At 42.0% G+C, this 13901-nt stretch overlaps 1 protein-coding gene across 5 annotated transcripts in view; it reads left to right on the forward strand.

Moving 5' to 3' along the window:
* Positions 1 to 13901, forward strand: part of rabgap1 (RAB GTPase activating protein 1) — a 54610-nt gene that overhangs the window by 35756 nt on the left and 4953 nt on the right. For all 5 annotated transcript variants that reach the window (XM_083568684.1, XM_083568686.1, XM_083568685.1 and 2 more), the window contains 10 exons: positions 862 to 975; positions 2773 to 2847; positions 3127 to 3252; positions 3710 to 3853; positions 3963 to 4004; positions 4495 to 4623; positions 8936 to 9028; positions 10865 to 10975; positions 11063 to 11167; positions 13643 to 13726. In XM_083568684.1, the coding sequence (XP_083424810.1) occupies positions 862 to 975; positions 2773 to 2847; positions 3127 to 3252; positions 3710 to 3853; positions 3963 to 4004; positions 4495 to 4623; positions 8936 to 9028; positions 10865 to 10975; positions 11063 to 11167; positions 13643 to 13726 (1023 nt within the window). The remainder of the gene's footprint in view (positions 1 to 861; positions 976 to 2772; positions 2848 to 3126; positions 3253 to 3709; positions 3854 to 3962; positions 4005 to 4494; positions 4624 to 8935; positions 9029 to 10864; positions 10976 to 11062; positions 11168 to 13642; positions 13727 to 13901) is intronic.

Below are 13901 nucleotides of genomic sequence, written 5' to 3' on the forward strand. Positions count from 1 at the left end.
TAACATTATTTGAATGTTTATGGTTATGTAACACTGAGGTTCCTGAGTTCCAACATGAATCTATTGAGCATCTGGAACAGCTGTTCTACAGGGTGGTGTGATGAAGCAGAGTCACACTCAACACTCTGAAGCAAAGTATTTCCTGGTGTGTACCCCAGGCTTTCTCACCTCACCTACATCAGTACCTGACTTTACCAACACCCATCCTTGTGGCTGAATGAATCTCCACAAGCACACTCCAAAATCTAGTGAAGTCTTCACATCTTCCCAGAAGAGTGGAGGTTATTATAAACACTAATGGGGGTACGGGATGTTCAAAAAGTAGCACAAAGCAATTGTATGCTCAGGTGTCCGTGTGTGTGTGTGTGTGTGTGTGTGTGTGTGTGTGTGTGTGTGTGTGTGTGTGTGTGTGTGTGTGTGTGTGTGTGTGTTGTGATGAAGTGACGTAGCAACTACAGAAAATAAAGAAGGTTTGGAAAAAAATGTATTTTTTTTTTCTTCTTTTCAGTGAGGTTCACTTCAGCAAACAGCTGTCACGTGCACTAAAAAAAGACTTTTGTTTAGACTGAAAAAATCTGTTTCTTCAGCTGTAACTGTGTACAGTCTAGAGAAGGAGTCTGAAGGAATTAACACACACACACACACACACACACACACATACACATCTCAGTAGGGTCACAGTGCTGCTCCATGTTCCTTACAGATGTGAGTCTGAGTCCAGATGTGCTCAGAGCTATGAAGGAAACTGTGTATCCATTTGTTGAGTCACTTGGAGTTATATCTGTGTGTGTGTGTGTGTGTGTGTGTGTGTGTGTGTGTGTGTGTGTGTGTGTGTGTGTGTGTGTGTGTGTGTGTATACAGGAATCGCCTCAGGACAGTGCCATCACTCGAGACATTAATCGCACTTTTCCAGCACACGACTACTTTAAGGACACAGGAGGCGACGGTCAGGACTCACTGTACAAGATCTGTAAGGTAAGACACACACACACACACACACACACACACACACACAATATTCATATTAAATCTGAATTCTGGTTTCTGATTGGTGAGGTGTCAATGTTATCATTTCTATATTGTTTATTTAGTGGAAGGAGTCTCCAGTTTCAGAGGTCAAGCCTTTTATCTAACATCATTAAGTGTAACTGTAAATGGATAAAAAAGTATGATATTTTTTTGGGACACCCGACTTTTCCGCTCGCATGCTGGTTTTTCCTCAAACTGTTACCACAAATGTTGGAGACGTCTTCAGATGCTGGAGCATGAAATGGTACCTTTCACTTGAACTAGGAGACCCAAACCTCCTCCAGCATAACAGTGCCCCTGTGCACAAAGCCAGCTCCGTGAAGATCTGCTTTCCATGGGTTGGAAATGTGGGGAGGTTCTCCTGTGAAAGACCTTCTATCCATTATTGGAGTTGATTGTAAACGCTGCCTGCAGCCCAGGTCTCTTTACCTTGAGGTCTCCACAAATATTTGCTAGCTCACTTGGGTATAAATGATTACTGTTCCCATAGCAACATCAGTTTGAGATCTTGGCCCTTGGACCTTTTTGTTTAAATGATCATCACAGCTCCCGAGGGTCGTGGACAAGGTGTCCACCAAAGCGCTTGGAGAGACTAAGCATCGATTGTTCCAGGTGAAGTTCTCGCAGACGATTCGGACGAGCAGACGCATGCTGTCTGTTTAAAAAAAGAAACGTTGTAAGGTCACTAAGTTTGTGGTGGTGATGGAGAACGCAGGAACGAGTGTTTGATTCATGTCTTAAGGCGCCTCTTAATAATTCACCATTCCTCCTCAGTGGTGTTTACCGCCATCGCTCAGAGCCGCATGGATTTTTTTTTTCTTTATTGACCTCATCATAATTCAGCTCGCTCCACTGCACGCTCCAGAGAACCCAGGGGACCTCGAGACGGCTCAATTAAGAGTTCACCGGGTTTAATACCAGCACACTTTCCCGCGGTTCTGAGCTCCAAAACTTAGCGTCAAATACAAGTGCAAATATGTAAAGAAAAAAAAATACATAAACACATAAAAAGTAGGATTTGTGCTGTGTGTATATTCATATTCAAACTGATGGTTCCAGACCTGCTATGGTTCGACGTTTCGCTCAACGATTCAACGTGAACACCACGTGAACTGGGAGACTCAAACCTGTTCCAGCATGACTGTGCCTCTGTGCACAAAACCAGCTCCATGAAGATCTGCTTTACACACGTTGGAGTGGAAGATCTCCTGCTATAGAGCTCCAACTCCTACTGAACATGAATGAATGAACTCTGACTGCACCCCAGGAACCTCCTCACCTACATCAGTACCTGACTTCACTAACACACATACGTCTAGTGGAACCTCTTCCCAGACGAGTGGAGCTCGTTATAACGGTGACCTCAACGTGGAATGAGATCCTGCATGTATTCATGTATTGTGCCTCTTTGATCACAGATACGCCTCTCAGCTCTGATTGCATTTCAGTGTAGCACCACTGCAGGACACTGATGATGGAGACACTCACGAATTACATTTCCGAGATAAAGACAGGGTTTAATCCTTGGAGTGATTTATAGATATCTATAGCTGTATATCACCTTCTTCCTCTTCAACATCAGATTCAGATCAGTTGAGCGTAAAGTAAATGCTTATGAAGGCACACTGTAAAACGTAGCATCAAGTGAAATCTCTCATCCGAACGTGTGTCGTCCATGAGGTGTGTGTGTGATATCACACCGCTTATAACCTGCTTATAACACGCGTCTCCCCTTCCCCCAAGGCCTACTCGGTGTACGATGAAGAGATCGGATACTGTCAGGGCCAGTCCTTCCTGGCTGCTGTGCTGCTGCTACACGTGAGTCACATGCTCAGTCCTGGTGGTATGGAATACTGGGAGATGTAGATTTATTAGCTTGATCATTATTGAGGAGTGTTTACACAGCTGGATCACTTCAGCACTAAAAAAACAAAAAAAACTAAGCAAATGCAGGGACATCAGTTCCAGATGTTCTCTTGTTGCTTGTCTTCAGTTTAATTGCTGAAAATGTAAGTGATGAAGAAAATAATTCTCTTTAAAATACTGTGTGTGTGTGTGTGTGTGTGTGTGTGTGTGTGTGTACGTCTGTCAATTCAGATGCCGGAGGAACAGGCGTTTAGCGTTTTGGTGAAGATCATGTTTGACTACGGTCTCAGGGAACTCTTCAAACAGAACTTTGAAGACCTACACTGCAAGTTCTTTCAGCTGGAGAGACTCATGCAGGTGTGTGTGTGTGTGTGTGTGTGTGTGTGTGTGTGTGTGTGTGTGTGTGTGTGTGTGTGTGTGTGTGTGTGTGTGTGTGTGTGTGTGTGTGTGTGTGTGTGTGGTTTATCGAGCACGCTGTTGAAGTCTGGATCTTGATTGGTCAGGAGGTGTTGATTAACACAGGTTTATATTACACTTGTTGTTTTACATCATTGTTTCCATGGTAACATCAGTAATGAGAAGTGTATATGATAATTATGGAAGGAGTCTCCAGTTTCAGCAGTTTGTAACAGTCAGAGATCAGGCTGTAATATTCAGTTTCATACTCAGTCTAAAATATTTCTCTTTTCCCCTCCATCTCTCTCTCTCACTCTCTCTCTCACTCTCTCTCTCACTCTCACTCTCTCTCTCTCTCTCTCTCTCTCTCTCTTTCTCTCTCTCTCTCTCTCTCTCTCTCTCTCTCTCTCTCTCTCAGGAATACATACCAGATTTGTACTCTCACTTCTTAAGTATAGGTTTAGAAGCGCACATGTACGCCTCCCAGTGGTTCCTCACGCTCTTTACAGCCAAGTTTCCTCTCTACATGGTGTTTCACATCATCGACCTGCTGCTCTGTGAGGTGAGACTCTGCATCTTCATCATTTCATTTACAAATCATCTTTATTGATCACTGATCAGTTATTATTTCACTCTGATCCTGTCTGAGCTTTTACTTCTGTCTCTTATAGGGAATCAGTGTCATATTTAATGTAGCTCTGGCTTTACTGAAGGTAGAACACACACACACACACACACACACACACACACACACACACACACACACACACACACACACTTTTAATTGTTTTAATTGTTTTCATTTATGTATATTATTATTATTATTATTATGGTGGTTTATTAAAGCAATGGTGGAATTTCAATTAATCAAATATTAAAAGCAATAATTTATAGAAGATAAAAAATGTATACATTCTTTCACTATTGTAAAAGTAAATCAAAAAAACGAATGTACTTCTATATAAAAATAACTGTAACAACCGTTTAAATTTTGTATTTAAAGTTAAAAAATATTACATTGTATTATTATTTTTGAAATAATAAACAAATCAACCCTGTAATGTTTCGGGAAAAAAAAAGTTTTTAATAACAGTAGAACATTTGGGATGAAATTGAGGTTAATTATTTAACTGCTGTTTTGAATCTAAAAATATGTTTAAAATAACTGAAATATGATGAGTGTAATTTTTTTCTTTTCACCAGACGTCGAAGGATGATCTTCTGCAGGCCGACTTTGAGGGAGCGCTGAAGTTCTTCCGTGTGCCCGTGCCTAAACGATACCGCTCTGAAGAGAACGCCAAGAAGCTCATGGAGCTAGCATGTAGCATGAAGGTAACTCGTGCATCAAACCCGATCATGTATCTGAAATTGTGTGTGTTTATGCACACACACACACACACACACACACACACACACCACATACTAGGGCTGGATACTCATGCTGAAACATCAGGTCACAATTATATATTAGTATAATGTAGGGTTTCCTTTAGTGGCCTATTGAGCATCAGTTTACCTTGAGGATGATACATACAGGTCCTTCACAGTGACCAGACTGATTCTTGGATGAAAAAGTTTCCAGACTCACTCTTTCCAAATCCCCTGAGTGCCTCAATGATACTCAGATCTGCCTTCTGCAGGCCATAAATAATAAAAAATTCTCTTTCATGTTCACGAAACGTTCTGTGGGTATTGGTGCTTTATTCTGATAAACAGCACCACCTTCAGGTCAGTGCTTGACATGGCTCTCTAGTATGGTTCTCAACAGTGATGCTTCCATTTAGTACAAATTGTGGAATGTGGTGATATTGCAACCCAAACTGTCCCTGATCCATGTTCAGGTGGCAAGACTTGGTGGAGCTTCTCCACACTGTAACCTCTGGATGTTTGGATCAACAGTAAAGATGAACTCATCAGAGAACAGTCTCACATTGTCCACAGTTTAAGATTTCTGCTGCTAGCACCACTGAAAACGACGTTTAGCAATGGCACGAATGACCAAACATTTGGTTAGAGCAACGCTCTGGAGCTTCAGACGAACAGCTTTATAGAAACACGTGAGTCAAGGTCAGCAGAAACGTTTTTTTATGCAATCTGTACGAGTGCCCTGGATGATGTGTCTCTACACACCACACAAACATTTTACATTTATGGATGGTGCCTTTATTCAGAGTGACGTATTTATGTGTCTGAGCAGCATGAATAAGGGCCCTGCTCAAGGGTCAGCTTAGTGCTACTGAGACTCTCAACCTTCCTCTCCAAGTCCAACATTATAACCACTGGGTTTCCACTTCCCACATGCTGCCTTGGACACAGATGGAATTCTGTAGCCTCTTACAAGCTCTGATAGTCTCCTAGTGCATTGTGTGGATTGGAATGTCTTGTTTGTTCAACCTGTATACCCTTTTGGGGTTTTAATTGTTGCACTGCTTCTCGGTGGCCAGCAGATGGCGCTGTGGTGCAGCGTTAGAGATTTTACTCTGACACTTTTCGAGTGTCTGTGAGTTCGCTAATCTGATCATTATCTCCTATTAATATCCTATAGGAATTTTCTACAGTGATGGAATGTTGGAGCGCTCGTTCTGTTTCTCCCTCTCTCATGCCACAGCATGAAGATGATTTGAAATTAATATTGGATATTAAAAAGATTATTTCATTAAGAAAGATAAATCTGGTCTATAGACGTAACGATTCTCTGCACAGCTCTAATGACTAGCAGCAGAGGATCAGATTAGCATTATGACTCCATCATTCTTCCTTCGGTGTGACTGTGCTTCAGAAGAAGATCCATTTGCTAGTTCATGAAGCTGTATGATACGTAAGATGTATGATTTTAATTGGATTAAACAGTGTTTTAAGGAGACATACTTTGATACTCTGTAGATGTAGATACTTATTTGAAAAGACATCCTGAAGCTCTTTGATATCATAATTTTTTTCCACTTACATCAGGGGTCCCCAAACTACACCCTGCAGGCTGAATACGCCCAAAACGCGGTAAAAATCCATTCCGATAGTTTTTCCGGCTTCTGGCCCCGCTGTCATTACGAGAGCGGCCTCTAGAGGCGAATAACTGACACTACATGCTGTTTGTTTTTACATGAGGTTCTGCTTTAAAAAAGTTCAGCTTTAGCCGACTTACAGCTTCAAGGTTACAATTCTATTCTTTATTCCAAAGTGGCGGAGTCGTACCATGTGCTGAGAGATCAGTCTGTGTTATTATTCATATTTTAGTAATGATGAGGTTCCTTCAGGTTCTTCTTGCTTGATTTATGTTCCTGGAGAACCTTGGAGTCCTGCTCTAAATTGTGAGATGTTTAAAGAGTTGGATTAACACGGTTACCGCTGGTGAACAGTTCAGGAGGTGGAGCTGGATCTGATCCAACTTCTCCTATAATAGGCTTATTCCATAGTGCCTTACTCCAACACTGCTCCACACTGTGGACTTTAAGCTGAACTCCACCCCTGCTTGGAGGAGCTGCATCAGGTCTGACTTCATCTCCTGTTATTTTTGTTCTGCAGGAGGATCAGTATCAGACGTGTCACACTAGAAGACAAAATATATTTTACAGATGTCTTGGGAATGTCTGAGGAACATCTAGGAAGATCTTGCATAAATATGTTTGTTTACTTAAGGCATGTTCATGTTTGTTAACGTGGAGGGCTGGAAGATGAAAATAAGTGCAGAGGAGGTGTAGAGGGTGCAGCACTGTCACCTGCAGCCTCATTCTGTCAGTGTAGAGACTGCAGCAGGAGGCCAGGTGGCTGTGAAGTCACGGGAGCAAAGAGACAACAGCAAGGAAAGATCAAGGACACACACACACACACACACACACTCACGCACACACACGCACATACACACACAATTATTTTGGCTCATATTCATACCCCGTGCTCTCACGCTGTTAATGATGAAGTGTCAAATCTCTCATCACTCTGGACGGTTCTGTTTGTACTTTAGCAGGTCAGTTCCTCATGGTTCCTATACTGGGCACCAGGTTCACACACTTTCCAACATAAAGCCCTGATATTCTCTCTCTCTCTCTCTCTCTCTCTCTCACTCACTCACTCACTCACTCACTCACTCACTCACTCACTCACTCACTCACTCACTCACACACACACACACACACACACACACACACACCTGCCTGAATGCTGAATTTACTGCCTGTATTTAAACACCACCTGAATGCCAGAAAGTCTTGCACATTTAGACCTTCGGGTGGACAAATAAACACGGCTGATACTAACCTGAGGAAAATACACACACACACACACACACACACACACACACACACACACACACACACACACACACACAGACTGACTTGTTCCCTGAGTGTACAGTAAGTGCACATGCCTTGTGTTCTTTCTTTCACATTGCTGTAAGAAGCTGAGAAGAAACGCAGCCTCCTGTAAATAGCGTTTATTTACACCATCACGAGTATTTACGGCGCTCGCAGAGATCCGGAATGTTCTGACCCGAAATGTTCTGGTGCTGCAAACACAGCAGCGACTTGTCTTTAAATCGCAAGAATTATAAATACAGCCCTGAACTCCGAGTGTGGACTAATTACAGCCTGATGGACTGATTATAGCTTATTAAAACAGCCGTGTTCCAGAGGAGGGGGTCTGTGGCATATCTACAGCATTGAGAAAATGTTTTCATGCACAAGAGACTTTTTTTTGTGTTTTATTAAAATTGTGCAAAACGTTCGAAACGCTGCTGAAACATACAAAAAGTTTTTGTTTATGTAATTTGGGTTTATGTGCTGTTTAATGATCTGTCTTGGTTAATTAGTGAGACAGTGGTGCTGGATTTAATATCACTCCTTATTTAAGCTGATTCCATTCAGGAAAAATCGTCCTACCCCTTGCTCGTAACCCCGCCCCCACCCCGCTATAACCCCACCCACTTCCTTCCCTAACTCCACCCCCTTGTGCTTAACTCTAATGCATTTAAGCCTGTAGTCTGAGTCTAAGATTTGAGTATTAGTGTTGGGAAGTCATGGGATCATTTTAGTGACTCGGTTCTTTGAAACTCGTTCGTCACAATGAACAAATTTTTACTTATTTTGTTCCATTAATCAGAAATCACAAAATGTTGCATCATCAATAATCAGATCCCCAACACGTCTACATACACCAACTTTGATTATATTTCCAAAAATGTATATATGTGTATGTAACTGCATAGCGTCTGTGTGAGTCTCACGGTAATAGAACGAACGATTCGGACCAGAAGATTCGGGAGATGACGAACGAGATTTCTCGATGCTTTGCTCATTTTCCTGTAGAAACTGAATGAATCGCTCTTTGAGACGACTCGTTCTTCTGAGTCGCATTAAAGATTTGTTTAAAATGAATCGTTCTTGAACAACTGCTGAGTACTGACTTTTATTCACTGACATTCTGAGCACTTTACTACTAATCATTATTTTATTTTTTTTATCTATTAAATTTTTTATATTATTTAAACTTGAACAAATAATAAGTTCTGAGTTTAAGAAATCCTGACACACTGTGCATTATTCTGTCACTCTTTTAAACTTAAGTATAAAAATATCTGTCTGTGTGTGTGTGTGTGTGTGTGTGTGTGTGTGTGTGTGTGTGTGTGTGTGTGTGTGTGTGTGTGTGACAGATCAGTCAAAAGAAACTGAAAAAGTATGAGAGAGAGTATCACACGATGCGAGAGCAACAGGAACAGCAAGAGGCCCCGATTGAGAGATATGAGGTAACAAATGTGTGTGTGTGTGTGTGTGTGTGAGATTGTGTGTGTGTGTGTGTGAGATTGTGCTTATGTCAATGTATGTATATGTATTTGTATGTATGTTAAAATCATTTAATTTGTGTACATCTCCATCCAAGCACTGTGTGTGGTGTGTGTAGCTCTGTTGTGTAACAGTGTAGAGCTGTACTGTGTTAGCATGCACACTGTGTGTCAGTAGTGAGCAGCAGTCTAAAGGAAAGTCTCACCTCGTGGGGAGAGGGAGTTATAAAAAAATAAAAAATAAAACAGGAAGGAGAGATGAGTGATTGCTGATAACTGAACTCCATCACTCCTGTCTTTCTCTCAGAGTCTCGTCTCTGCTCAGGAGAACTGAACACACGAGAATCTGTTTCACACTGTATTCAGCATGTGGTGTGTCCTGAAAACACTATACACTGTGTTCCCTATATAGGGCACTAGGAATGATCCACTGAACATATAGGGCACTAGGAATGATCCACTGAACATATAGGGCACTAGGAAGTGACTACTGAACATATAGGGCACTAGGAAGGGTTCACTGAACATATAGGGCACTAGGAAGTGACTACTGAACATATAGGGCACTAGGAAGTGACTACTGAACATATAGGGCACTAGAAAGTCTCTACTGAACATATAGGGCACTAGGAAGTGACTACTGAACATATAGGGCACTAGAAAGTCTCTACTGAACATATAGGGCACTAGGAAGTGACTACTGAACATATAGGGCACTAGGAAGTGACTACTGAACATATAGGGCACTAGGAAGTGACTACTGAACATATAGGGCACTAGAAAGTCTCTACTGAACATATAGGGCACTAGGAAGTGACTACTGAACATATAGGGCACTAGGAAGTGACTACTGAACATATAGGGCACTAGAAAGTCTCTACTGAACATATAGGGCACTAGGAAGTGACTACTGAACATATAGGGCACTAGGAAGTGACTACTGAACATATAGGGCACTAGGAAGTGACTACTGAACATATAGGGCACTAGGAAGTGACTACTGAACATATAGGGCACTAGAAAGTCTCTACTGAACATATAGGGCACTAGGAAGTGACTACTGAACATATAGGGCACTAGGAAGGGTTCACTAAACATATAGGGCACTAGGAAGTGACTACTGAACATATAGGGCACTAGGAAGTGACTACTGAACATATAGGGCACTAGAAAGTCTCTACTGAACATATTTGGCACTAGAAAGTCTCTACTGAGCATATAGGGCACTAGGAAGGGTTCACTGAACATATAGGGCACTAGGAAGTGACTACTGAACATATAGGGCACTAGGAATGGTCCACTGAACATATAGGGCACTAGGAATGGTCCACTGAACATATAGGGCACTAGGAAGGGTCTGCTGAGCGCTAGTTAGGGCAAAAGATTGTGTAAATTGCCATATGGGACACTAGTTAGGGTTTATTGGGTTTTAATTGCACATATAGAATTGAAAGTAAATTTGCTGAACGTATAAATGTCTTAATAAAATTGTAAGTATGCAGTGATGTTTAATGTGTAAATCCTGAACAGGAATAACGTGTGTGGAGAAACAGGTGTGAACTGAGTGCAGAATGTTCCTGATGTTCTCTGGAGCACATGGAGTGAAGTTCAGGCTTAACCCGAGCGTGTTGTGGTGTATGTGTAGTGTGTGTTGGGATACACGGTTTAACAAGCATTTTCAAAGGTTGCTCTGTTTACTGGCATAGTTAACGATTACACACACACACACACACACACACACACACACACACACAGTCACAAGATGAGCAAGTCACACGACCTCTGTTCTCTTGTCTGCAGAGGGAGAACCGGCGTCTTCAGGAAGCCAACATGCGTCTGGAGCAGGAAAACGATGATCTCGCTCACGAGCTGGTCAGCAGTAAGATCTCACTCAGGAAAGACCTGGACAATGTGAGTCGCTCACCCTGAGATAATTTAAAATCCATACTGGTGCCCTGTTGTCACCAGTTTAAAAAGTGTGTGTGTGTGTGGGTTTAGGCAGAGGAGAAGGCCGACGCCTTAAACAAAGAGCTCCTCATCACGAAACAGAAGCTGATCGACTCTGAGGACGAGAAGAGACGGCTGGAGGACGAAGCGGCTCAGGTCAGCTACGTTGTCTTTGTTCCTCCTGAGGGAAATCATCACACCATCACAGTGTATCTCAGTATATATATTTTTAATTCTACATCCTTCGCTCTTGTGTTAGAACCTTAAGTTCTTCAGGGCAGGTTCTGTGGATTAAAACCAGATCTCATGAGACCTGAGCTCATATTTTGACGGTCGTGTCCTCAGAAAGAGGAGCCGAAGGGCATGCGTGGGATAAATCTGAGAATGATTTCCCTTGTGTGTGTGTGTGTGTGTGTGTGTGTGTGTGTGTGTGTGTGTGTGTGTTTAAAATATACACACATGTAAATGTCTGTTTCTTCTGCCCTCATAAATATTTTGGAAAGTGTCATAAAAATCGTAATACATTCTATAGACAAAATTTTGTGGACACCAGATTTTCTTATTAGTAAGTCATAATGAGCTCCACTCTTCTGGGAAGATGTTCTAGATTTTGTGGAGATTTCTGGATATTTACTCAGACATGAGGATGTTAGTAAAGTCAGGTATTGAGAAGGTAGGTGAGAAGGTAAGGAGACTTATGGAGTCAGCGTTCACATTCATTGATGTTTATTAGGGTTGAAGCTCTGTAGCAGAAGATCTTCCACAACTTCCAACTCATGTAAAGCAGATCTTCATAGTTCAAGTGAAACATTTCGTGCTCCTGCATCCAAAAACACGTCCTATACAATTGTGTGCCTCCAAGTTTTTTGGAACATTTTGGGGGAAAATCATATTTTTTTTTAATTTGTGCAGTTATATGCATTAAATCCGCATTACGGCGAAGTGACACGGTGACGTGATGCGGAGGATCGTTTCCCCGTAACAGCACATTTATAGTTACATTTAATATCTCCAAAGTCTACAAAACTGGTTACTTCCTGTTCTCACTTACTACACATCAGCTATAAATGTTTGGAGCAATTTTACTCTCATTAGCATATCATTAGCATAATATCACATTCAAACAGAAATATAAGTTTCCATTCCCTTCCATTCGAACTCGTTCTGCGAACGGACTGGAAGATAATTGCTCTTGAAAATGTCACCGCTGAGCCTCGAACACGGCCGGCAGCTCAGCCCGAGGTTACGTACGCAATTATGTACACGTTTTTTAATGCGTAACGACTCTCCAGGTCTAATCCGAGAGTCTGCGCTGTGTTTTAAAGCCATAATCGCTCTCTGGATGTGAGGGGGTTTTTATCCGTCAGCACTTCAGTGAAAAGCGTCGGCTCTGTAAATGACACAAGATCATTTTATATAAATTGCTTTAATTTGACTGGAAAGAGGAAACGAAGGTCTGAGGTGAGAGGGAAGTGTGTGTGACGTCCTTTCTGCTTTCTGTTCCAAACCATAGTGCTGGATATGACTGACACTGTGGCAGATTCTGTCCAATTACTGGTGTGTGTGTGTGTGTGTGTGTGTGTGTGTATGTATGTGTGTGTGTGTGTGTGTGTGTGTGTGTGAGAAACACAGTGACAGCATTTGCACAAGGGTTTGACACTCGGTGCTTTAAAATAAGTCAAGAATAAGATTGTGTTCCTGTTGCTGTAAAATCCTGAGTTCCAGACTTACACACAGCACCCTGAAGTTGATTATTTTACCGTAACAACACGCCCCTGAGTGATTCCTTTCTCTTAAACGCCAATTTACTGATGATATACTGATATATTTGATTTGGTATCAAAGGGTTTGGGGACAAGTTCTGTTTAAAAGAAAGTATTTTATTTCTCTTTTTATCATTTCCACACAATCACCTTTAGAATATTCGCCTTGCACAGCAGTACAGCACCACCGGAGACATATCTGGTGAGTAGGGTGGGTGCGGAGGTGAGATCATGTTAGTTCACGTGTGAGGAGGAGCTCGGTGATGGTGCGCACGTGGTCAGAATAGCAGACGTGATAACGCACGTGTTCAGAACAGCACCATTCGCACTGCTCCAGATGTACACAGGACCATGTCTTTTGGCACACTGACGGCTGAAGGCCGGTGCTCCCTGTGACTGTGCGTGCAGCCTTGTGCTGTTGGTGTGTTACAGAACTATTCTCGAACCTTTTTGATACCACCCCGTATTTGTAAAAGTATTTAAAGTTGCATTTCATGTCAATTAAAACAGATTACTTGTTTTATATCGCAGTTCTGACGACACTGTGAGCTCTGGATTCTGATTAGTCTGAAGGTGTGACTCCTGCGGTCCCTTTCTGTAACTCGTGAACTGTTTTTCAGCAACGATTTTGGGGGGGTTGGGTCGTATTATAAGTGAAGATCTAATTTGTTCCACAAGCAATAAATGTAACTAAAAACGGATAAAACGTACGACTTTTATTTTTTCTTCAGCACTTTAGCTCCAATTCACTTCCCTTTACTTCTCATCAGTTCAGAAAGTTGGGTTTGTCCTGGAAGTCTGTTCTAAAGTAAGAGTGTGTGTGTGTGTGTGTGTGTGTGTGTGTGTGTGTGTGTCCCCGTGTCCTTAGCTGAAGGAGATGTGCCGAAGGGAGCTGGACAAATCGGAGCTGGAGATCAAAAAGAACGGATCCATCATCGGTGAATACAAACAGGTCAGTATACACACACACACACACACACACACACACACACACACACACGCACACACGCACACACACACACACAGAGTATTATTAATAAACTAACCAATCACAAGCAGGCTTTATATGTGCCATCAATGGTGGATCTCTAGAATGTAAATATAATCAGTGAGGAAACTTTTTTTTT

Source organism: Silurus aristotelis (assembly GCF_946808225.1).
Source record: "Silurus aristotelis genome assembly, chromosome: 18".
Lineage (NCBI taxonomy): Eukaryota > Metazoa > Chordata > Actinopteri > Siluriformes > Siluridae > Silurus > Silurus aristotelis.